Source organism: Drosophila obscura, unplaced genomic scaffold, assembly GCF_018151105.1.
Source record: "Drosophila obscura isolate BZ-5 IFL unplaced genomic scaffold, ASM1815110v1 contig_150, whole genome shotgun sequence".
Taxonomy (NCBI): Eukaryota; Metazoa; Arthropoda; class Insecta; order Diptera; family Drosophilidae; genus Drosophila; species Drosophila obscura.
Genome location: NW_024542736.1, coordinates 11,607,296 through 11,630,066, shown reverse-complemented (window position 1 = coordinate 11,630,066; position 22,771 = coordinate 11,607,296). Strand labels below are relative to the sequence as shown.

The window sequence follows — 22,771 nt, the reverse complement described above, 5'->3', positions numbered from 1 at the left end:
AGACTCGTATACATCATTCATTCATTCAATGCTTCCACTTTGGGTTTCTCATTTAAGGCGTTCTGTACAGTTTGCGTTTAAACGTTCTGAAGTCAATTGTGTCGATTATTTAGCTACTCTATATATATATATGTATATATAGTCTAATAAATTACTAGCGATGCGTACTCGTACTCGTATATCGTATCGTATCGTATAGATCTGTTGTATATTGGGAAAAGGTTTCAATTTGCTGTCAATTTCTCAGTTTCAGCTTTTGCGGCTTAGCAAATTTTGTAAATAAATTTATCGCTTCACGTGATAGGTGCAAAAAATTCGCATAAAGATTTTCATTCTTTGGGGATTCTTAGAGAAGTTCGTATACATTTGAGTGATTGTTTCGAGTGTGAGATAATTAGTTGGATGAGTGTTTTTTTGCCTAGATGTGTGTGCTAAACAAATGATGGGTTCCCATGCAAAAGAAGCTCGAGTTTCATCCAAAGCGCAGGCTAAACAATCTTTCGCTTGTGGGTTTTATTTTCTTGTTTTTCAAAAAAGGTACTCGCTTTTCCACACCCTCAACCACAATCGGTTTGTTCATCTTCAATAAATTCCAAATAAATTACTTAAATTTCGATTTGTTGCCCTCTGCATTTACGTATATTCGTTACCATTTATAATTAATCAGATTCACAAGCAATGTAAATTCAATTCAGTTCCTTAGCATGTGTCGGGTCGGTGATCCAATTGTACACTACACCAAAAGAAACAAATCATATCTGTGTGGGTGTGTAGGTGAGAGGATTCCATTCTCTTGGAGAATGTCTCCTCGGTGTATTGCAACGTAAATGATAAGTGCATGCCCCGCTGTAAAAATAAACCAAAATCAAATAAAAACACAAACACAAAATGTTATTTTTTCAAATATTTTCTCATATATGCATTTTGTTTTCATCAATAAATCATCGCTTGTACAATGGTTTGTTCCTCCTCTCATTGTTTGAATTAGTTAAATTTAAATCATTAATTAAGTAAATGTAATAATAATAATAATAATAGTTAACTAAGGATTAACGCATACAAATTAGAATACATAAATAAAAGTACAGTGTAAACGTAATCATAATTTATTATTAATATTTACGTATACATATTCAGAGCTACATATGTATATGCCTATGCCATTATTTGTATCGCTTTAGTCGTATCTCGCATAAGATCCATACATACATACATACATATGTATACATTTATATTTGTATATATTCAAATCGGTCCAATGTGCTTCAGTTGGAAAATAATACTACAAAATCCGCACACAATGAAAATGATTTCAAGCAAATTCCATTCAAATCAAAGGTTCTCCTAGTATAGTATATTGTGTATCTGCTATCTCTCGTCATTCTTCCTTCGTTTTTTTTGTAAAAATTAAATTCCATTTCGTTTTTACTTAAGTGTTGCAAGGCGTAAAATTAGAAAACAATTCAATTTATTTAAATTAATCGTCTAAACGTAGGATACAGTAGGGTTCTATCGCCTATAGATAGGGTTCTTCTAGGTGTATCGTATCGTATCGTAACTATGTATATATACTCGTATGTTTAGTTAGTTATCGATTTGTTTTGTATTTACATATACATATGCATAAAGGGTATAGAAAACAAAGCGTTACTACAACTGACTCGCATTACATAACTAAAAAGAAACTAAAAACTAGCAAAGAATTCTCCTCTCCTTCATTCTCCACTCTCTTCACTATCTTCACTCTCCATTTCGATCTCCATCTCTCCTATTCCACAAATTATATGCTCACTCACAAATTCAATTTATTGTGTATTCAAAACTGATCTAATTTCGTGCTGATTCTTCTGCATTGTCTGCTGGTGGTTTTGGTTGGCGGTTCGTGCGGGTCGTGGCGGGGGCGGTGCGGGGCATTTACTAAAATTCAAACTAAAATCTACTCAATTTTAAATGAAATAACAAAATCGCTTTTGTTGCTTGTTCTGTTTTGTGTTCTGCTCTGTGTTCCATCATTCCGGACTGCGCCTAAATTCATGCTTCAATAAAAATGTTTCATCTGAATTTTGAACCTAAAAATTTGCATTTTGTGTGTGTTTGTTTGTTTGTGTATGTGTGTGTGTGTATCTGTGTGGGTTCTGGCTTTCATTTTGTTTATTTAACTTATAGCTAAGCGTTCCATTTTGTTTATGCATAAATATCTTCTTCTTTTTTGCTTTTCTGCTGCGTTATTTATGTTTTTTTGTTTCGTTTTCATTTTCTTTTCTTTTTTAAGGTATACACAAATAGTTTCTTTTTTAAAATTGTAGTTTCTGGTGTTGCTGCTGATGTTGCTACTGATGTTGCTGCTGGATGTTGCTTCTGTTGTATCTGCCTTCTGCTTGGCGAATATCATTTTTAAGATTTCACTACACTTGTTCTTTGCTTTTGTATTTTGTTGCTTTTCCTATAACTTGACTGATATTGCCACTCGGTCTGCTTGGTTTCGGATGGGATCGGAATGATCCATGGTCCATTCCGGGGTCCTCTCCTGCTCCTGTTCCATGTCCTGCCGCTGATGCTGTTGCTGCTGCTCCTGATGATCCGCTCTCCGTTCCGCTGGATAGTAGTAAATTTAAGCTATGATTTTGGCTTTTTCGCTGTCGGCCAGCTGCTCGTATGCAGCTATTGGCTCAGCCTCCGCCGCTGCCGCTGCCTGTCCGACCGCCGCTGTCGGCTGGCCGCTGCATTACAAGTGCTGGCCATAGTACTCGGCGGGCGGGTAGTGCGGGTAGCCCTGATGGAAGCCGGGATCGCCGGGCGGACGGTGCATCATATGCGCCTGGCTGTCCATCATGTAGCCCATGGCGTCGTGTCCGTAGCCGGAGGGACCTGGATGCGGTGTATAGACTGTGGGTCAGTGATCGTCGGAGTGGGGAAAGAGAAGAGAGAAAAAAATGCGCATAATTAGAAATTGCGGTCGAAAGGATTGCGAAAGAAGGAGAGCTGAGAGCCCCTCCAGCTGAATGGGATCGATCAGCTCTCTTAATTCCTAATTAAATCAGCGCCATTTCATAGTTATGGTTATTTTTCGCATACAATTCAGAGCGATAGTTACCTGCACGATTGGATTGATCGATCATCGGCTGGACAATTCTTCGCCGCGCATTGATGAACCTGTAAGTGGAGCAAGAAGTGGAGACCGTTTTAGTGGCATTCGTTAATTAAACAAACCAAAATCGAAAACGAAACCGAGATAGAGTCGGAAATGGAATCGGAATCGGAGCTGGAATTGCAGAGTTGGAATTGGAATTGGAGTTGGAGACCGACCCAAAGATGGACGTATGAATTATGCATGAATAGGCTGGGATTTGCAGGGATGGCTGCTTTATGTGCCCAACTTAGCCATAAACCAAACCAAATCTCCGCCAGAGTCACACTTTTTGTTGAGTTGGCACGACCGGGCCAGGCCAGGCTGTGAGCTCTGGGCCAGATCAATGGGCCATGCCGACTCTGGTTATGATTGTCGTTTAATAAATGCAATAAGAAATAATAAGCAGTTGATCCAGCTACTGCGTGAAGGATCAACGGCGACACAGAAAAAGAGGAAAATGATTAAAGCGAAAAGCCGCCACCGGAGTGACAGTCACTTGGCTCTGACGATGTACCCGCCACAAAAAACCACATCCAGCAAACAGCAAAACACGCGAAAAAAAAATCTAAAGAAAACACACACACCAGACGCATCGGTTACAGATGCGAGTACAAGGCCAGCAGAGAGACAGAGAGAGGATACAAATACAAATACTCGCATTAGCCGAAAAACAACGCGGCTCAAACAGTTGTTGAACAGTTAGCGGGAAGGTTAATGCACTTCACGACTCCTCTTCAACGAAAATCTGCTGCTCCTCTCCTCCCCTCGTCACTCCTCGCCGACTTTGGACTTTTCAATTTGCAGTTGATTTCTGCTGTGTTCGAGCTCTGCTCATTTTAGGGCGGAAATTGTTGCAACGCCCTGAAATCGTTTATCAAAACGACAAAATGGAATTGAGTTCCGTTGCCTTGCATACATATAAACATCTTTCCTCTTTTTTTTTGAAGATACAGCAACAGCAGCAGTGGCAGAAGCAGCAGAAGATGCGGGGCCTTGTAAGCTGCAAATCGATTTGGCCGCTGGCCCAGGCAGTTGATTGGACTGATTGCAAGAGAGTTCGAGAAAGAGCGATACAGACACAGATACCATATACCAGATACAGATGGAGAGACCAACTTCTAGTTAATATTGGTTAGTAATGATGGCAGCTCGGGTGGGACACGGAGGACACGCAGGACATTCGGTTGGTACGGCGGTGAACATTTGCAGAGTTATTTATGTACTTAGGGCATAATTATAACTTTGCTTCTTGTGCAGCTGTACGAGTAACTAAGCGTTAATATTTAAAACTTGGCCACTGAGAAAAAAGCGAAACTTTTTCGATTACCAAAGTTCCTTGGGCCGTCTCCGCCATCTTATTGGGTGTTAATGGACTTTTCCTCCATCTCCATATCCATGTCTATCTCCAACTCTGCTCTGTGCTGCGATGGTCATTTGAATTGCTTCTTATGCAGTGTTTCTGTGTGTGTCTGCCCCTGCGCCCTTGCCACGATGTTGCCTGGCTTGCCTCAAATTGCGCAAAATAAATACACATTTAGAGGGAGATACGCAGAAGGCTCTTGGCTATTCCCCGAGGATTAGAGTCCTGTCCTGCCAGCCTTCTTGGGCCCCGGCTTTGCTCGGCTTTCTTCCAACCCCCAGCCCCCTGCAAAGGTGTCGTCCGTTAGCCCATAAATAACCAAAAGTGTCAACATTTTATTTTGCTATTTTCTGCTTAGGTTTTTCTTTTTTCCATGGCCATCCGCTACCTCCATCCGCCATCCTCCTGCCCTTTGGCCATCTCTCTCTCTACGCAGTGTTGCGTGCCTAAGCGAAACGGGCAGGACAGGACAGGACAGGAGGGGATAGCACAGGACAGTGGTCCTGACGCAGGTCCTTGCTACTATTTGTTAATTTGCAGTGTGCTTCAGTGAGCGCGAAATTCAATTTAATTGAGCTGAGTGCCTGCCTGCCTGCCAGCGTAACCCCAACTCGATTCAATCCCTGCTGCCTGCTCCCTGCTCCCTGCTCTTGCCTCACCGAATCAACCGACTCTCTCTCTCTCTCCTTACCTCGTTGGATAAAGCTCTCACACATTTTTCGCTAGATTTTATTATGGCCTGTCCCTGCTTAAAAGCATTCCAGGGCACATCGGAGCCGGGCCAAAGCCAGCTGCATAAAAGATTCAGCAAACGCTTTTAACTTGCTCTCCAGCGCTGCTGGCAGAACTTCTTTCGTATTTGCAACTGCAGGAGGCAGCTTAGGCAGCCTTGTCTTGTCTTCTGCATTGGCTGTGGCACAGTGTCAAGTTCTGCAGCATGTCGCATAATGTGTAAAATTTGATGAAGTTGCCTGCGAGAGCTGCTGCTGCAACTCTCCATCTCTCTATATCTCTTTCTTTGTCTCTGCCTCAAGCCTAATGCACTTCTGGATCTCCCTAGGATTTGGCTTTCAGTCTCCATCCCCATCCAACTGTCTGTCTGTCTGTCTGTCTGTCGGTCTCCTGTTCCGTTGCTTATGGTGCCGTCTAAGGTAACAAGGCCCATAATTTTGTTTGCCACATTCTTTTCAGCTCTCTGGCCTGTGGCAGGTTGACTTTGCCTTTGCCACTCTCAGCTCAACGAGTGTTTCCTTGGCGTGGGCTGCGTGGATGTGCTCTGGTTTTCGGTTCAGTCTGCTCCCCCTAGAGGCATAAAGCGGCTAAGTGATGGCCTGCATTTGCATTCGCTCTGTTTATTGTGATCTTTGTCATGCAGATAAGCTGATCTTGGTCTAAATCCGCATCTACATCTTCATTTTTATTCTGTTACTTACCAATTATTCACTTGCAGTATCGTTAGGCCTGTATCCTGGGCCAATTGTTTCTTCTGGTCCTCGGATGGGTAGGGATGCTGCAATTCAAGAAAATAAAAGAAGGATATTTAATAAAGATATCAGGGCATAAAATAATCAATAATTAAATTAAAGTTTACTCCACTGCCTTTGGCACCTTCACATTTCACACACAGAGAAGAGAATGTTGCTGGGGGAAACTGTTACAGGCCAAAATTTACAATCTATCTATCTATCAGGGGGCGGAGACAGGAGAAGGAGAATCGATCAATCATTGCCAGTAAGCAGCCGCAATAAAACCAAATGGGAACCTGTCACCCCGGACCCGGACCCGGTCCCTGGGCTGGGAGCTGCCTTCGCACTTGAAATGCTGCACAAGAGAGTGTATTTTTCGGCTGTTTTTTTGTTGTTTTGTTTTGTTTATCAGACGAGAGTGCACTTCTTATCAGCAGTGCCACTCAAAATGTCCTCAATTTGCTGCCACTGCCGCTGCCTCTGCCACTGCTGCCTCTGCTGGCTGGGCTGCAGTGCGTACGCGTGTCTAGCGCCAAATGGGCAAACAAAGGCCAGGGGGAGTGCTGCCTGTGACTGGGTCTTTGACAGGGGCTACTTCCCCATAAATCTTGCAGTCGACCCGCCGACACAGTGGCGTCAGTGTGCAAACAATCCGAAAAACAGAGCCGAGTGAAAGTGCTTCCCCCTTAGCTGTGTGGAGCTGTGGAGCTATGGAGCAGCTAATCTAATCGTTTGTTTTGGGGGGCTGGCGCTTATTACAATTTGTTTTATTTGCCTTGTTGTTGGCTGTGCTGTGCTGTGCACTTTCTGTTGATTTAACGATTCCGATCGCAACACAAATTCACTGTACTTACTACTGTACAAATGCTTGTTTCGGCGGGGCTTCAGAAGGGGGAACCCGGCACCTGGCTGCTGTCAAAATTTCTAAGGATCTGTGGCGGAAGTTGCTGTCAAACGGTTTGGCTTTGTTTCGCCCTCGAATCGGGACATCGCTTTGCGCGTGCTCCGCACTCCGCTCCACTCCTCACTCCGCACTCCGACTGCGACTCTGTCTGAGGCTCTGCCTCTGCCTCTGCCTCTGGCCTTTGTATTAACCCTTGATTGCCGCAACGTTTCCGGCAGCTGTGGGCGTCGCTTCAGCTTTTGGCACTCGTCACTGCCGGAGTGGAGTGCTCAAACGATAATTGTGATTCTATAGAGCCCAAAACTCTGTTCGAAACGGGAGGGGCAAGTGACGGAGAAGGAGGAGTAGAAGGGCTGTCTGCAAATGCAATTTGCTTCTCAGCTAAGAAATTGTTTGGAAATTTACGGTTTTATGTCTTGCACCCCGCCACTGCGCCCCAAAATATATGAACTGTCTCGTGTATGGTATGAGAATTGCATGTGGCATGTATTCGATGGCCAGTGGAGTCGCCAGAGGAGAGTCGCCAGCAATTCCAATCGAAATGTGCAACGCTGCACATCCTTGTCTGTGTCGCCTGTCTTCGTCTGTCTGTCTGTCTGTCTGTCTGTCTGACTGTCTGACTGCCTGAGTGTATCTGTGTGTCACTGTTTGTCTCCACTGTCTGTGTGTGTGTGTGTGTGTGTGTGCCAGCATGTCCTGCCTGTCTGTAATGCAATTTAGTAGCCGTTGTAGTCCTGCCCTGACCACACACTCCTCCACACCTCCAAAAAGGCTTGGCCTGGCCTGTTTGGTAGCTCCTTAAATGCATTTGCCTTATTGTTTGTGTTTAATAAATTTTACGTGTTGTCTTGTTGCTGCTGCTGCTGCTTAGCTTGTTCGTTGTTGTTGTCTTGTGTCCTGCCTCCGGCAGCAATATTTGTTTGCTGTCTTGGCCAGGTCGAGGCCAGGCCATCCATCCCAACCCATCCCTCCCTTGCCACGCCCGCACGCTGGCCAACAGCAAATACCAAAACTATATGAAATTTGCGTATTGACAAATAAACGTAGAAGCCATGTAAATACAATGGACATGCCAATGGCAATGTTCCTCCTCCTCCCATTTATTGCTGCTGCTGCTGCTGTTGCTGCTGCTGCATTTGGCTATTCTCCTATACACCTCCCACAGTAGTAGTAGTGCTCGTATACCCGTAAAATGTCTAAGAAGTCAGAAGGCATAAATTACATGCAGGTAAATTAAAACGGAATTTATAGCATACTTTGTGGCGCACATCTATTTACAGAGATGCTGCCATTCCGTTCCGGAGAGAGAGAGAGAGTAGGAGTGGAGCAGCCTGGTTATTGATTTGATATTGCGGACAAACAAAAGCCAAGACAGCTGCCAGTGACAGTGCAAATGCAGCATGAGATCATTGTGGTTGGAGATAGTTTAAGAGACAGAAAGAGCCTCTGCACACATGTCTTCAGATGACTTAATAATCACAACATTAGTTATATATATTGCCGAAATATAATTAATATAAGTATCAAAGATCAGAGAGATACTGTGGCCTAGGCAGGCTAAGGAATCTGCGGAACTAGTCTGCATTTAGTCCACATTAAAGAAATGCATTTCTAGCACTGCTGTATTTGCCATGCCCCCAAGTTCAAGTTCGTTGACTTTTGCGATCCGAATAATATGCATTTCATTTGCAAAAGCTTTCAATTCAACGCCTACACCAACAACAGCAGCAACAGCAGCAGCTGCAGATATATCCCCAAGAGCTTAGCACTTTTTGCCCTGAATGTCTCTTTAAGCGTTTTTCTTTCAGACTCCACTTTGTTGCACCAATTAGACTAATGAAAGCAATTATGCATTTTGCACACACACACAAACTGCACACAGTGTAGACACACACACAGAGGTAGCAAAGACAGGCACACTAGCCCGGCGAGTGCATAACATGTCAAGTAGAAACAAAGTCCATTTGGTTTATTAATTTACCATACGACAAAATAATTAATTACTGTCACGCCTTTAAGTTGCTTTTGCCATGTCGCCCCAGCCCCAGCCACAGTCCCTAGCCGCCTCTCCTCGTCTGCCGTCTCTCTGCCACTTCACTGCCCCTGATTTCTGCTGTCTTGCTGTGGCTCTTGTCTATGTGGCAACTTAACTCGCTCCACTTTTTCCAACATACATATTTTCACTTTGTTGTGTGTTTATTTAAACTTGGCAAATGAATTTAAAACAATCATCGCACACACTCACACACTGTAGGAGTGAGGAGTGAGAGAGGGAGGCCGAGGGCTGTGCGGACTCCTTTCCCCCTGCTGACAAGTGGCAGGCATAGGGACTGGCATTGTGGCAGAGCCAGAGACAGAGGCTCCCCTCCCTTCATTGGACCTGGGCCTGGGCCCAATGATGTCAACATGACTGCAGCGCTGTGACACATGGCACAACAAGCCCAAGAAGTCGAGGCTGGCCCCGGCTCGGTAATGCACACACGTACAGCCAAAGCCCAGAGCCACAGCCAGAGCCAGAGCCAGTGAGACCAGGCCAGACCAGACCAGCGATGCCGACGCCATTAACAACGCCAAATGCGACGCCATTTGTGAAACAAGCAACAACAACAACAGCAACAGCAAATTGCAACGGCGGCGGCGTTGGCGGCGCAACGTGAAAATTGCATTGCCACAACGAAGAAGGCGACGGCCTCTGCTGTTGGCCATTATGAAGATTTTTTCCGTTGCACTGCATGTCTAAACAAAGCCAAATGAGTGTTTCTCTTCCACTCTTCCAGTCCTTCACTCCTCCACTCGGCGCCCTGTGTGCCATGCCCCCTGGGAAGGGGGCAGGAGCAGAAGCAGGAGGGTGCCAGAGCGGGACAGCTACGGTGGGCTAGAGGGAGAGAGCCAGGCACTAATCGCAATGTTGTCCACATCCCCAACCTCAACATGTGGCAAACAACAACAGCAACAAAAAAAGAAGCGGCAGAAAAGAATCATAATAATTTGCAAGAGCCACAGGAACGCGGGGCATTAAGTTATGAAGATGCCCTACGCTTGGCAGCAGGTCGTGAACCGCAGCCAGAGCCGCGAAGGGGTCAAGGAACAGGCTCAAAGGCTCATGTGGGGGTCCAATCTCTTATAGAAGCGATGACTTGGATAGTTTCCTTTTCGCTGTTTAATTGGAAAGTGCTTCAGGGGTGGAGTAGGGACAGAGAGCAATAGCTTGTGGCCTTTCATTATATTCTATATCACATCTAACCAGAGGGAAAATTTAGATTTGAAGATCAGAAATAATTGTAAATATTTTTCCATTATTTATCTCTAGCTTTGATTCTTTGCCATTTTTATGTCTGATTGATGGCTCTGTGCTGCATAGAAATCTCATCAGCATCTTGCTGTTGCCTTTATTGCCATGCCATATCCTTTCATATCCTTTCCATATCCTTTTCCTTCCCGTATTCTCGTGTAGCGCATCGCGACTTCGACTTGCGCCGCCACCATAAACATGCCACACACTAAGCGCCGTTGCAACATGACTCGCTGACAACAATGCAACTCTTTCACCGCTGCTGCACCTACATACACACACCGACTCGCTCCTCCTCCTGCCCCCTCAGCAACCTCCTCATTTCTCGCACTATGGCTTCCTTTGGCCATTTTTGCCATGGCTTAAAATTTCGCGCTTTGCGCAGTCTTTTTTTTTGGGGGTTGCAACGGCAACGGCAACGGTTGCCAGCAAAACGTAGGCCCAAAACGGAGCCAGACAACAGCGAAGGCCGGAAGAAAATTGCATGCAGTGGCAGTGGCAGGGACAGGGGTAGCGGCAGGGGCAGGAGAATGTGAAACGGGAATGGGAACGGACCGACCTGGGGCATATGGGCACATGGGCACATGGACACATGTGGCTGGCTGTTCGAGTAGGCGGAGCACGCGAAAATTAAACTTTTTTTGTTCCCCTTCTTTCTTTCGTTCTGTGGTGTTTGCCCGTTGGTGTTGCTGCCGTACGTTGCCTTGGTTGCAAGTGCTGTTGTTGCCTGTCTGCAGTGCGCGCCAAATGTAAACAAAATATTCGCGCGCCTGCCATAATTATGGCAACAACAGCCGCAGCAACAACAGCAGCAGCAACAACAGCAGCAGCAGCAACAACAGCAGCAGAAACAGCAACAACAGCAGCAATCAGCAATAAGCAACCAAGCATTGCCCTCAATGCTGCCGCTGTCTGGCTGGCTTTTGTTTTTTGGTTGGCCAGTCGCCGCCGCTGCCACCGCCACTGCGCTTAACCCAGCCCCAAGTTGCAGCCCCGGCCCCACTGCCATGCACTTCATTAGCACCATCATTGGAGTCGTCGTTGTCGTTGTCGCGGCGGTCTTATTAGGGGTATGCGACTCGGTCTGGGTCTGAGCACTTGGGGGGGTTTGGTTTCTTGACGACATCGTCGCGTCGCCATTTGCCGACACATATCCGTCATGGCCGCCTCGCAATACACTTGTTAATTATCTCAATTGAACGGCACTCTGCTCTCTCTCTCTCCCCCCCGACCCAAGATGGGTGATAAATCAAATTGCCAAAACATTGCATTATCTCAAATCGAAGTCTTTGAATACGAAATTAAAGTTTCCATCGAACGCATGTTCTATCCAAAAAAAAAAAAAAGGCACAGAGAGAGGCAAAGAAAATGAAAGAAAACAATTTCCCTAATGCGTTGAAAAACTGTTAATGGCATTAAGCCGGGTACAACGGAATCAGTCAAGGATATGCAGGCCAAACAACCGCCGCCCGTCGCCCTCCGCCTTGAGGCTGGGGAAGTCGAGACGTTGCCGCCGGGCAAACATGAGTGATGCGCCGATTTAAACGGCAATTCATCAATGTCAGCCAAGAGCCAAGCGGCAGGGAGCAGGGGGGGGGGGGGCAGCACCCAGTGTGGGTGGGTGGTTGGGCTAATGCCACTTCCTTGCTTTCCTTTGCTTTCGCTTGCCAGAGGGGTGGGTGCGGTGCCACCATTTTAAACTGTGGATTGGTCCTGTGCGGCAGCCTCAACTTTAATTTCCGATTTGCTTGCTTATCGCTTGCTCTTCTAGCCAGAGTCTGGGCAGGATCTGGGCAGGGTCTGGGCAGGGTCTGGGCGTTGGTCAGCCAGCGCTGCTAGCCGGTTGCCGGTTGCTGGCGCTGCTGGTCTTTAGCTTTGGCCACACATTTACAAAATTCCATTAAGATTTTTATCATATTACATACGCAGCAGCCACAGCAGCAGCCACAGATACAGCAAGTCCCCACTCCAAGAAAAAAGTCACCCAGCTAAGAGCTAATGGCCAAGGAACGTAGTTTGAACTTCCTTGACCGCCGAGCATAAAATCTTATAGTTTTGTTTTTCCCTCTTTCGGTCAAGTCAACCCTTATGGAGCGCCCCCCGGCCACTCTACCCGTTCGTGTGTACCTTTGCCATCCGGGCATCCTTTTTTTTGGTTGCTCCCCTCAAAGGATTCCTGCGTCGTTCTGCTTAACATAAAGTGGCGCATAACAAATCTGTTTATTTGTATTACACATCCGTTGGATTGGAATCGACTCGACTGGACTTCCGCTAGGCAGATCTGAAGCAACTTTGAACTGCAGTTTGAATAGTTTTTGCCTCCGGCAATTTATTTTTACTGCCGCATTCAGGACAGGGCTGAGGCCGTTTAGCCAAGCTCTTTGATGGCCCCAAATGGAAATCTAATTGGACGCGATGACCGAGCTAAGAAGCTGCCGCTTGCCGTCATTTCAAAGGGTATTGGGTCTAAATGGGATGCTAGGGTCTTAGCGTGAATGGACTGCGGATAAGGACTTCGATTGAGTCACGCAGTTGAGGTTTGCCAAGTGGTTGCCCGCCCCACAAATCCCGCTGACCGTGCGGACCCCTTTCGACCATGCACACACACAATCTTGTTTGCATTTCCCACCCTAATGGCCATATAATCAAGGTTCCAATGGCGCCTCGCCTCGCCCGCTATCGTTTACATCATCGTGCACCCATCAGAGCTCCCAGGCCCACCCCATTGACGCAAGCCATTCATTGGGAGGGAGCCCATGAGGGAGGCAAGGTAATCTTATCAACCTGCCACGCCACGCCAGGCCAGGCCCCGAACAAAAAATACCCACTAACTACGAAGTGGGGTCGACGAAGCTCTCTCCCTCTCTTATCAGTTGGAGCAGCAGCAGCAGTATTGCGGCTGTGTCAGCGAGTGGCACTGCGGCTGAGGGTGGGGCCAGACCAGGCCGGGCCGGGCTGGGCCGCTGCCTAGGCAGCCAGTAAGAGATTCCCGTGGAGATCCCGATAACATCTCTGACGTGTGTGCGCCCCATTGGCCGGAATCTGGTGTGTTGGGAGTGGTAGGTGGGGGGTAGAGGGGCTTTAGTTTGGACTCACCGTTAAATGCTGAAACAGCCACGCTCTCAATATGTTGGTTGCTACTTTTGGGAAAATGCCACGTTTCTTTTGGTTCTTTTTGCCGCTGGAGTCGTCGTCCTCCTCGCCGGTGCCCTCGCCACTTCCTATGCTGGCGTTGCTGGCATCACCTGGAAAATGGGAAAGAAAATGTTGGTAGAAAGATGAGTACTGCACTGCTCAGAGATCTGTTCTATGCCTTTGCCTAGCCTATGTCAATGTTGTCCCCGTCCCATACTCTGCCACACTGCCTCTGAGGCTGAGCATCAGTCTCTGCTCTGGTGCTGTTTGCTCTGCTGGTTTATGGCTGTTTGTCAAGTGGGCATAAAATTACTTTACTAGCCATAACGATAATCATATGGATGACATTGTTTGTGGCTGCCGTTCAAGACACTGCAGGTCACCGGACTGGATCTCTCTGGGCTCTGCTCTTGCTCTTGGGTCTTGGGTCTTGGTCTTGTTTAGAAACAAAATTAATATTTGTCAGGGGTCGGCTGCTACTGGAGCTGTAGCTGTAGCTGTTGGAGCTTCTTTGGTAATGTTCGTGCATAATTTTTGGTTAATTTAAATTTTCCAGGCTTTTATCTTTTGTTTGCCCTGGCCAACAAATGCCTTTCTCTTCTCCCAACACCACCACACAGAGGCGTTTCCGCTTTCGGTCTTTGTTTTCCCTCTCATCATCATCATGACCATCAGTACTGGGATATCTTTTTGGATTTTGTATATTTTTGTTTAATATTAAGTATGTTATTTGTGTGTTTACCTAAAGTTTTAGTTACACTTAAGTAACTCAAATGCCCCTCAAACAGGAAGCCCAAATCGCTGCGCACATGCAAACAAAATAAACCAGAGACACCCCAGCCCAATCCCCCCATCAGAGATTGCATAATTTCACGCTCCTCGGCATACCCTCGGTCTGCATTCCACCCCCATCACCATCATGCTCATCATCAGCCTCATCAGATTTCGGGCCAAAACAAATATTTCCCAACACCAAACATGGTGCGGTGCGTCGCCTACGAATGTCTAACTTGGTAGCCATTGCCATTGCCACTGCCACTGCCTCTCCTCCTTAGATCGCTTTTGGTTTGCTTTGGTTTGCTTTGGTTTGGTTCGGTGCTGGTCTTGCTGTTCCTTGAGTGGTTCATAAATTTTCCATGCTTTATCTTTTGCACAACACCTTTGGCATTTGCTTTCGCTCCACCTTCACTGTGGCTGCTTTTCATTAATTTTTCAGTTAACTCATTCATTAATTTTCACACTCTGAGCTAAAAGTATATGCACAGTAGCCACACACACACACACACACACACACACACAGTCGGACAGCCACAAACAGCGACGAAGACGGAGACGGACATGGTGGCAGACTTCACGCCATTTTGCGTAAACCGGAAGTTCGTTTTGATTAATTTAGTCGCCGATGGAGACGTTCGCTCATTCGTTCCATTCCGGCCAGGTCTCGACAGAGGGGCCGGGTGGGGTGTGCTTGATTTTCTAAACATACCATAAAACAAAAGCTGATGGTGGGCATACCAAATAAAAAATAAAACACACAACCGAACAGAAACCAGAAGAACACCACGCGAGAAAAAGCAGAACACTGGATACCCTCTTGCTCCACGATGAAGGTGGGAGAGGGGGAAGCAGAGCCACTAACCAAATCAGTGGACTCCACACCGGAAAACCCTCTGCGGGGGGAGGAGGGGTAGAAGAAAAAGCGCATTGCATTAAAAGTTGTAAAATTAATTTACCAGAAACACCCGAAAAAAAGAACAAAAGAAGTTCCCAAAACAATCACTTGTTGGACCCTTTCTAGCGCCTCGCCCGCTCCGCTCTCTGGCTTGCATAATTTAGCAATTATGGAAATGCGTCGCCCCAATGAGATAGGCGCTGAATGACCAACCGAATCTGGCCAAATCGGAGAGGAGACCGACCCCGAGACCCACAGACAGCTCGGAGCATGCGGAGGAGTCCATTACGGAGAGTGGTAGAACAGATGCCGCCCGCTCTTCTGGGCCTTATCGAACTCTCTTCTCTCTCTTATCGCTCTCTTAGGCTCTCTGCCTGAGCTGCACTTTAGCCGGAGCAACAACGCATTGAGCAACTAGCTGCTGGCACTTAACAACTTCATTAAAAGTTGTTTATGATCCTCGAAATTGATTATTCCACTCGTACGGAAAGCGGAGACGAGGCTCCAGAGTCGCGAGTGGGGAGGCCAGAGGAGGCCACGGACTGTGGCACTCAAATCGCGACGGGCGCGCGCTTAAGAAAACATGAAATTGATTAATGCATTTGCCTGCAACATGGTCAGGAGATGGAGTTGGAGTTGGGGGCTGCGACGACGACTGCGACTGCAACTGAAGATGGGTATGGGATGGGATGCGATGGAATGGAATGGAATGGATTGGGACTGGTGCAAGAGCCAGCCACGGTATCTGCTGGTGATATGTAAATTCCTTCAAGTGGATTGCACTTTACGCCGACGACTCTCGATGCGCCGCCGCCACCGCCGCCTCTCGTCTTTCGTCTCTCCTCACTGCCAGCATTTCGAAGCAATTTCTGTGTGTGTGTGGGGTTTTTTTTTTTTTTGTTTTTGGTTTAGTTTGGTTTGGATTTCGGTTTGGTGTGTGCTCCCATTTCCATTTCCAGAGACCCAAACACAATTAATCTTTGGCAAGAGCCGCATCTTCGTCCCCGCGACTGCCCCGCGACTGCTATCCGAATGCTGCTTATTATTGTTATAATAACGATGTGCAAAAGCACTTGTGCCACTTGAGCGGGGCACTCGTGTAACAGGGAGATTAGGACGGAGGCCCTGAGTCCGCAGAGTCCGCAGAGGATCGGTGCGTATCTGGGGCTGCCGCCGCCAAGTGCCAGCGGATGGGATGGGGTTGGGGGATGGGGATGGGATTCGGGTTTGAAGCTTTCCAAAGTGCTTTTCGCTGTACCCGCTGTACGGGCGAGACGATAAAGCCGCTTGCATTTTTCTTTTAATTGAATTGTTAAGCGCAGCGCAAAACTTAATTAATTTCCACTATAACTTTGTCGACTTTATGGGGGCCCAACTCCAGCTACCCCAACTCCCAGCTCCCACAGCTGCCAGCTCCCAGCTCCCTGTTCGCAGCTCGCAGCTTCTGGCTCCGATTCTGCCGCCCCTCGATTCCCAATAAGTTGTTGCTGCTGTTTTTTGGTGTGCCGAGGGGAGTGGGGAAATAAATTTGATGCCGTCGCAATTTTCGTTGCCATTTCTGTCGTGGGCGAGGGGGTGGGGGGTGGTTGGTTGGTGGTTCATTCGCATTCGTTGGGGCGGTCGGGCGCTTCTTGTGGCAAGCATTTTTATTTATTATTGGCTTAAAGGACGAAGGATGCAGGAACCAAAGACGCCATTTCAGAGGCAGACAGACAGACAGACATGTGTGTCTGTGTGTGTGTCTGTGTGTCTGTGTGTGTGTGTTGGTATTGTTGCAAGAAACCTTCTTTCCTATTCCAGAACAAAAACCGAAAAAAAGAAATAGTTTCCCCAGTTGTTGTTGTTGGACTGTGCTCTGCTTGCCACATTTTCATGTTTGTTTTCTGTACTCCCTTTTCCTTCTCCTCCTTTTTTTTTTCTGTTATATTTTTTTTTTTTTTGTTGCCTTCTACAATTGCGCAAAATTCCAATTTGCAGTAAATTTTGCGATTTTTCCTTTATACGGACATACAAAACATTTTTAGTTTCCTGCTGGCTTTTCCTTGCCTGCTGCCCTCCTTCCCTCCCTCCCAGGGAATGCAATTATAGAGTAAAGCTGACCCAAAATGCTTGCAGTGGAGAAGGTTGAGGAAAGTTCCTCGATTGATTAAGATTTCTGCGTAGCAAACGGGGCAACTCCTACTAAATCTTTTGGACTTCAATTAGATACCAAAATGTTTGCTTTCTATACGGATTTCCCAGAGAAATCTCAGTGAAATAAATGTATAATGTAGGAGGATGGTAGCCACACAAATAAATATCTGTGGATTCTGCATAAAATTCAATAACAAAATGCACTTTCCGGACAGCAAAAACAAACAAATTGTACAAGAAACAAACAGGGAGAAAGAGACCGCCAGGGAAAAGCAGAATGAAATGCGAATAGAGACTGTTTTCCCACTCTTCTGGCCTGGCAAAATATTTCCAAACTACTTGACTGCACAGTGAGGAAAGAGGAGGGGCAGGGGGAGGGGCAGCAGTTCCGAGCAGTTTTCAATTAGTTTTTAAATAAACTTTTCCTCACAAAATGAAAAATGCCAAATGCCCCCTCTATGCCGCACTCGCCAAGAAAACTTTCCATTTTCCATCGGCCGATTGCGATGGCGAGTGTGAGTTTTTCCCATTTCAAACTGTTTTTGCGCCTGGCGCGTCTTTCAGGGGCCCAGGCATTTGTTTATACAAATCCATGCCAATCGTCTGTCAATCATTTTCCAATAGGAACGCACCGAACCGAACCGAACCGGGTCCCAGTCCGGGCACCAGAGAATATGGCGGAAGTCTGCTTAGACTCATCGACATGGACCGGCCCCTGTGCTCGAGTGCTTTGCCACTGGTTCGGGACTGTGGCTGTGTCTGTGGCTGTGTCTGTGTCTGGGCCTGACCGTCGACCAACTAACAACTAATTGAGTTCTGCTTTAAATGATAATAAACAGCAGCCGGGGCGGCGGCAGGAACAACAGCAATTGTCTATTGGGGCACGGCACTGGTAGTCAGCGGACTGGTACGTGCAGATTGCGACTTGTGTGCCTTTGGGGTCGGTAATTGAATTCAAAACATGTCAAAAGAAATCAGCCAGAAACGCCTTGGGTGGCCACTCCAGCAGCAATGTTGGGGAACGTTTGTCACAAGAGCTCCAAGACACCCAAGACACCCGAGTCCCGTACCCAGCTACAGCTTCAGCTGCAGCTCAGCAAACACTTGAGCCAGCTGTGTGCTGTTCAAGTGTAGGCAAAGAAGCTGCGCTTGAGCTGAGCCTCCAACTTGAACACTTCAGCAGAAGCAGCAGCAGAGGCAGAAGCAGCAGCTACAGCAGCCACACACATGGCTCACAAAAGCTAAGAAAAGGGCGTCATCATCATCAGCTACACCAACAACTTGGCGATTGTCAAGTGGGTGGCTGACTGAACAGCAAACACTAGAGCCGGGATCCAAAGTGAGACCTCCAAAGGTGTTGGCGCGCTTATTAGCCACCAGCCACCAGCTTGAGCTGCCGGGGCATGATTTATGTGACTGCATTTGTGGCTTTGCTCGTTTCAGTGAAACGTTTAATTGAATCGAATTGAATCTCTAGCCAACAGTGATAAAGATCTGCGATTAATCTAACTTTAGTCGGGATCAGCAGTGACAATTATACGCCAGTGCACGAGTCCACAAATGATCGGCCAATTAATAAAGCTCTAGCCGGAGAGTACCAGTGAGTGAGTGCCTGTGAGTGAGTGCCTGGGCTACGACTTAATTAAACATTGAATAATGTGCACCGCTGAACTCTGCTTTGATCGGCAATGCCAATTGACATGATCTATTGGCTGCAAGTGCGGAATACTTGCACATTTTGGTAGCCCTTTGCACATAGTTCTCTTCCAGCCTGTGCAATTTTGCTGGCCAATTTTCATGTGCGAATAACCCCAAAAAAAAAAAAACAGGATGAATAAACTGCAAATTATCAGAGGCCACAGAATGATGATGGATCACCCAATCGCGCAACGCCATAAAACGGCAACAAGTCAATAAGAACAACAACCTCAGCTCGGTACAGCGCTGGCCAGCAGACTCCAAAGTCAATAGCAATTTTTGTGGCCATTTTTTTTTTTGATTTGGCGGGGTCTCTTCCCAGAGAGTAGCGGCAGCACACACAAAAAACAGTTTGAAGTATTAACACAAAAGCCGCTTTGGCTTTTGGCTTTGCACCGTCCCCTACCCTACCCTACCCTCCCTCCCCCGAACCACTATGTACGTGTACATATGGAGAGGCTTTTTATGGAGGATTTGTGTGATCCGCTGCAATATTTTGAGCCCCGGCAAACCAGGCGAACCAGACAAAACCAGGCAAACAGCCACGGCCAACGGGGCATCATCATTGTCGGCTTGTTGCATTGTTTTGGCCGGCAAACAACCGGGCGGAAAAAAAATGAGAATAATAATAAAAATAATAATAATGTTGCAAACAAAAAAGGCAAAGCAAAGCAAAGCTGTTGTTGGTAGTTGCTGCGGGATGCTGCAACATGTTCATGCCTCATTATTTTCGTACGGATTTTTGCGGTTCGCTTGGATCATGAGAGGCAGAAGCAGAAGCAGAAGCAGCCTTGGACCCGTTGGATCTGGGACTCGACTTTGGTTCTCAGGCTGCTGCTGCCAATGGCTGGTGCTGGTGCTGGTGCTGGAGCTGTTCCATTCATTCAATAGGCTTACTTTTTGCGCTTTCCAGCCTCAAATTGCAAAAAGTTTATTAAAATTCCAAGCCAGGCAATACACACAGAAAAAAAACACCGAAAAAGCCAACACATGTTTTCACGCCTACCCACAGAAAAACTCGAACCAAAAAATGGCTTAAAAAAGAAAGAAAGAAAAAAGCTGTCGGAGGCAACCGCCTTATATGCAGATTAGCCATATGTGTAGCCGCGGTCCCAGTCTTCAGACTTGAGTCTTGAGTCTCCAGTCTCGCCCCGGTCGCTGTCGTCTCTCCCTCTGCCTCTCCCTACACATATGCAAAATCAAATTATTCAAATTCAATTATTGTCAATTTTATTTATTATTAATGCGCATAATTGTCAAATTTGCCAAATTTATGAACCTCTTTCGAGCGATACACACCGAAACCCACCATACTCGTATATCGTTCATATCGTTGTATGGGTGCGTACATCTGTGTGTGTTTGTATGTATGTGTAAGGGAGCTTTATGCAAATGCCAGGCACCGCAGATACCTCCTGGACAGGATTGTCTCTTTTTTCTTTCGTGGTGTGCGCCTCGCGCTCAATCCGCTCGAATTTATGAGACATGTTGAAATGCATCTCACCTTGATTATGTGGATGTGGATGTGCATGTGCCACGGAGTGGGGACCGCGACTCTGGCTGGGATTGAAACTGAGCCTCAGACTGAGGTCTGAGCTCTCTGAGGTCTCTGAGCTGATCTGCCACCAAGGGAGTCGGGTCTCTGCCATTGGCTGAGGCTTGTCTCACAGCACACAGCTCCGAAGATTAATGGCAGCGGGTTTAATTTGTTTTTGGGTGTTCTCCCCGACAGAGTGTTAGGCTTTGGGAGTGGGCTGCAGCTGCAGCTGGGGCTGGGGCTCGGATTCATTATTCTTTATGCACTCGCATTGACACCTTGCGTGGCGTGGTGGAGTGGTGCGGGGGCTGGGGGGTGTCCACAGGTGACTGACTTGAGCTGAATCTGATTCCCTTTGACTTGGGCCCATGAACCTTCCTTCAGCCCTGCTCTGTCTGCTGTTTTTCTTTCCCTCTGCTCTACGTTTATTTTCTCTGCGGTTCGTTTTTTTTTATTATTTTATTTTATACATGATATTAAGCAATTCATAAGCGTGTAATTTCGTTTAGCGTACAACAAACGAACCACAAAAAATAAACACAGGCAACAACAACAACAAAATAAAAGGAATGTCTGCAGTTGATTTTTGACATCAAAATTGCAGTCGCGCCGCAGCAGACAACGCGGCAAAGTCAAGGCGGGCCCCACAGCACCAACGGGCAACCCAGACAGACATTGGGGATGTTACCCTTCTTCTTCCTCTTCGTCTTCCTCTTCAGCTTCCTTCCTGCCGCCTGCCCCTGCCACTTGCCCTTCTCGTGCTTCCTGGGTTGTCTTCTCTTTTTTCCATTTTTTATTTTGTTTTTTTTTCTTCTCTTAATAACACACTGAAAATGTTTTTTTAACAGCATGAAAATTATAACGCATCAGTCACGAAACACGAAGACAACAACGAAACTTTGTTTGTTGCACTGCACTCCCCTCACCGTCCCACCCACCCATCAGCCCCTCCTAGGGATTCGACTGCATGTGAAAATCTTTCAGCGCCCAAGTGCAAAAAACGTTTTTCTCCCCGTCTCTCTGTGTGTGTTACCCCATTTTGTGCAGCTTTGTCGGCCATATTGGAGGGGAAAAGTCAGGCAAAAGAGTGAGTGAGCGAGCGAGAGAGAGAGAGAGGGCAGAAAGGGAGGTACTATGCAGAAAGAGACAGCGAGAGGGCGAGCAAAAAAAATAAGCGCACTTTTTTTCCAGCCAACAAAATGGTTTATTAACTTGAAAAATAAGGCTCGGGAAAGGAAGGGAAAAGCCAACAAAACAGAAAACTAAAAAAAAGTCTAGAAAAATGTTCCGCATTCGTTTTCAGTTTTAGAATATGCAAATTAAGTGAAATAACAACAGAACAAAAACGGCATAAATTATAAAATGAAAAAAAAAACACACAGAGACTCCAAATGAACAACAGAATCTAGAGATTGGATGGCAGATGGGAGATGGAAGATTGAAGATGGGATCAGATGAATCTCTGAGTTTTGGGGGCCCGCTCGGCAACTGTCTAATAATAATGAAATATTTCCAGCTCGAACCCCACCATTATCAAGAGGGAAGAACACGCTTGTAAAGATATGTATGCTGCTGCTGCCGCTGCTGCTGCTGCTGTAGTTATTTATGTTCCCTCCACTAATTTCGAATTTGAATCTTTTGCTGTGACCTTTCATGCCTACCACGCCAGATCGATACGACTGTGTGGATGTATTTTTTTTTCTCTTAATTTTGAAAGCGTATTAAATTACATATACTCGTAGAGGGAGACCCAGAGCCCCTTCGCCCGCCCCCTTAAGCGGCAACAACCAAATTGAAACAAGAATTTCAAGTATGTTTAACCCAAAACACAACACACACACACACACACAAGCAAACTGGGAATCAGAATCAGAAACCAAAACTGAAACAGAACCGAAAACCGAAAACTGAAAACTGAAAACCGAACCGTACTGAACCGAACCGAAAAGAAGAGTCAAAAACAGGCCTCCTCCTGTTCATGCCATGGGCATGCCTGGGCTTAAAGTATTTCACAGGAAATCTTCGGAAACGAAATGAAACGAAACGAAACCCCAGCAACAATATGTTCTACACATTTCTCTTCCCCTGCCCCAACCCCATCCACATCCCCATCCACATCCTCATCCCAATCTTCTTTCGCTGTTGGGTGTGTGAGAAATCGAAATCCCAAAAACTAAATCCTATAATGCCTTAAAGGGGCACAGCACAGCACACACACACAGAGACCCGACCAACAGACCAACCGACCGACCCGCACTCCTCACGCACGGCTACATTTTGAAATATCTCTCCCTGGATGTGTGTGTGTGTGTTCGGTTTTGGTATTTCTTTTTTGTTTCACATCCCCAGCCAATGCCCCACACCATGCCCCATACACCATACACCATACCCCATACCAATTCCGAGTCCCTCCATTCAAAAGTCACAGGGCAGGCCCTGGCACA

The 22,771-nt window shown here is 46.6% G+C and overlaps 1 protein-coding gene across 3 annotated transcripts in view; it reads right to left on the bottom strand.

The window, feature by feature from the left end:
• Positions 1-2,285: 2,285 nt before the first annotated feature.
• The window catches only part of LOC111066512 (homeobox protein homothorax), a 114,307-nt gene continuing 93,821 nt past the window's right edge, over positions 2,286-22,771 (bottom strand). For 2 of the 3 annotated variants that reach the window (XM_041591757.1, XM_022355199.2), the window contains exons 11-14: positions 13,249-13,397; positions 5,924-6,000; positions 3,095-3,153; positions 2,286-2,886 (exon numbers count right to left, since the gene is read on the bottom strand). In XM_041591757.1, coding sequence (XP_041447691.1) covers positions 2,726-2,886; positions 3,095-3,153; positions 5,924-6,000; positions 13,249-13,397 — 446 coding nt within the window. In that variant the 3' untranslated portion in view covers positions 2,286-2,725. The remainder of the gene's footprint in view (positions 2,887-3,094; positions 3,154-5,923; positions 6,001-13,248; positions 13,398-22,771) is intronic. The other variant, XM_022355200.2, reaches the window with a different exon arrangement.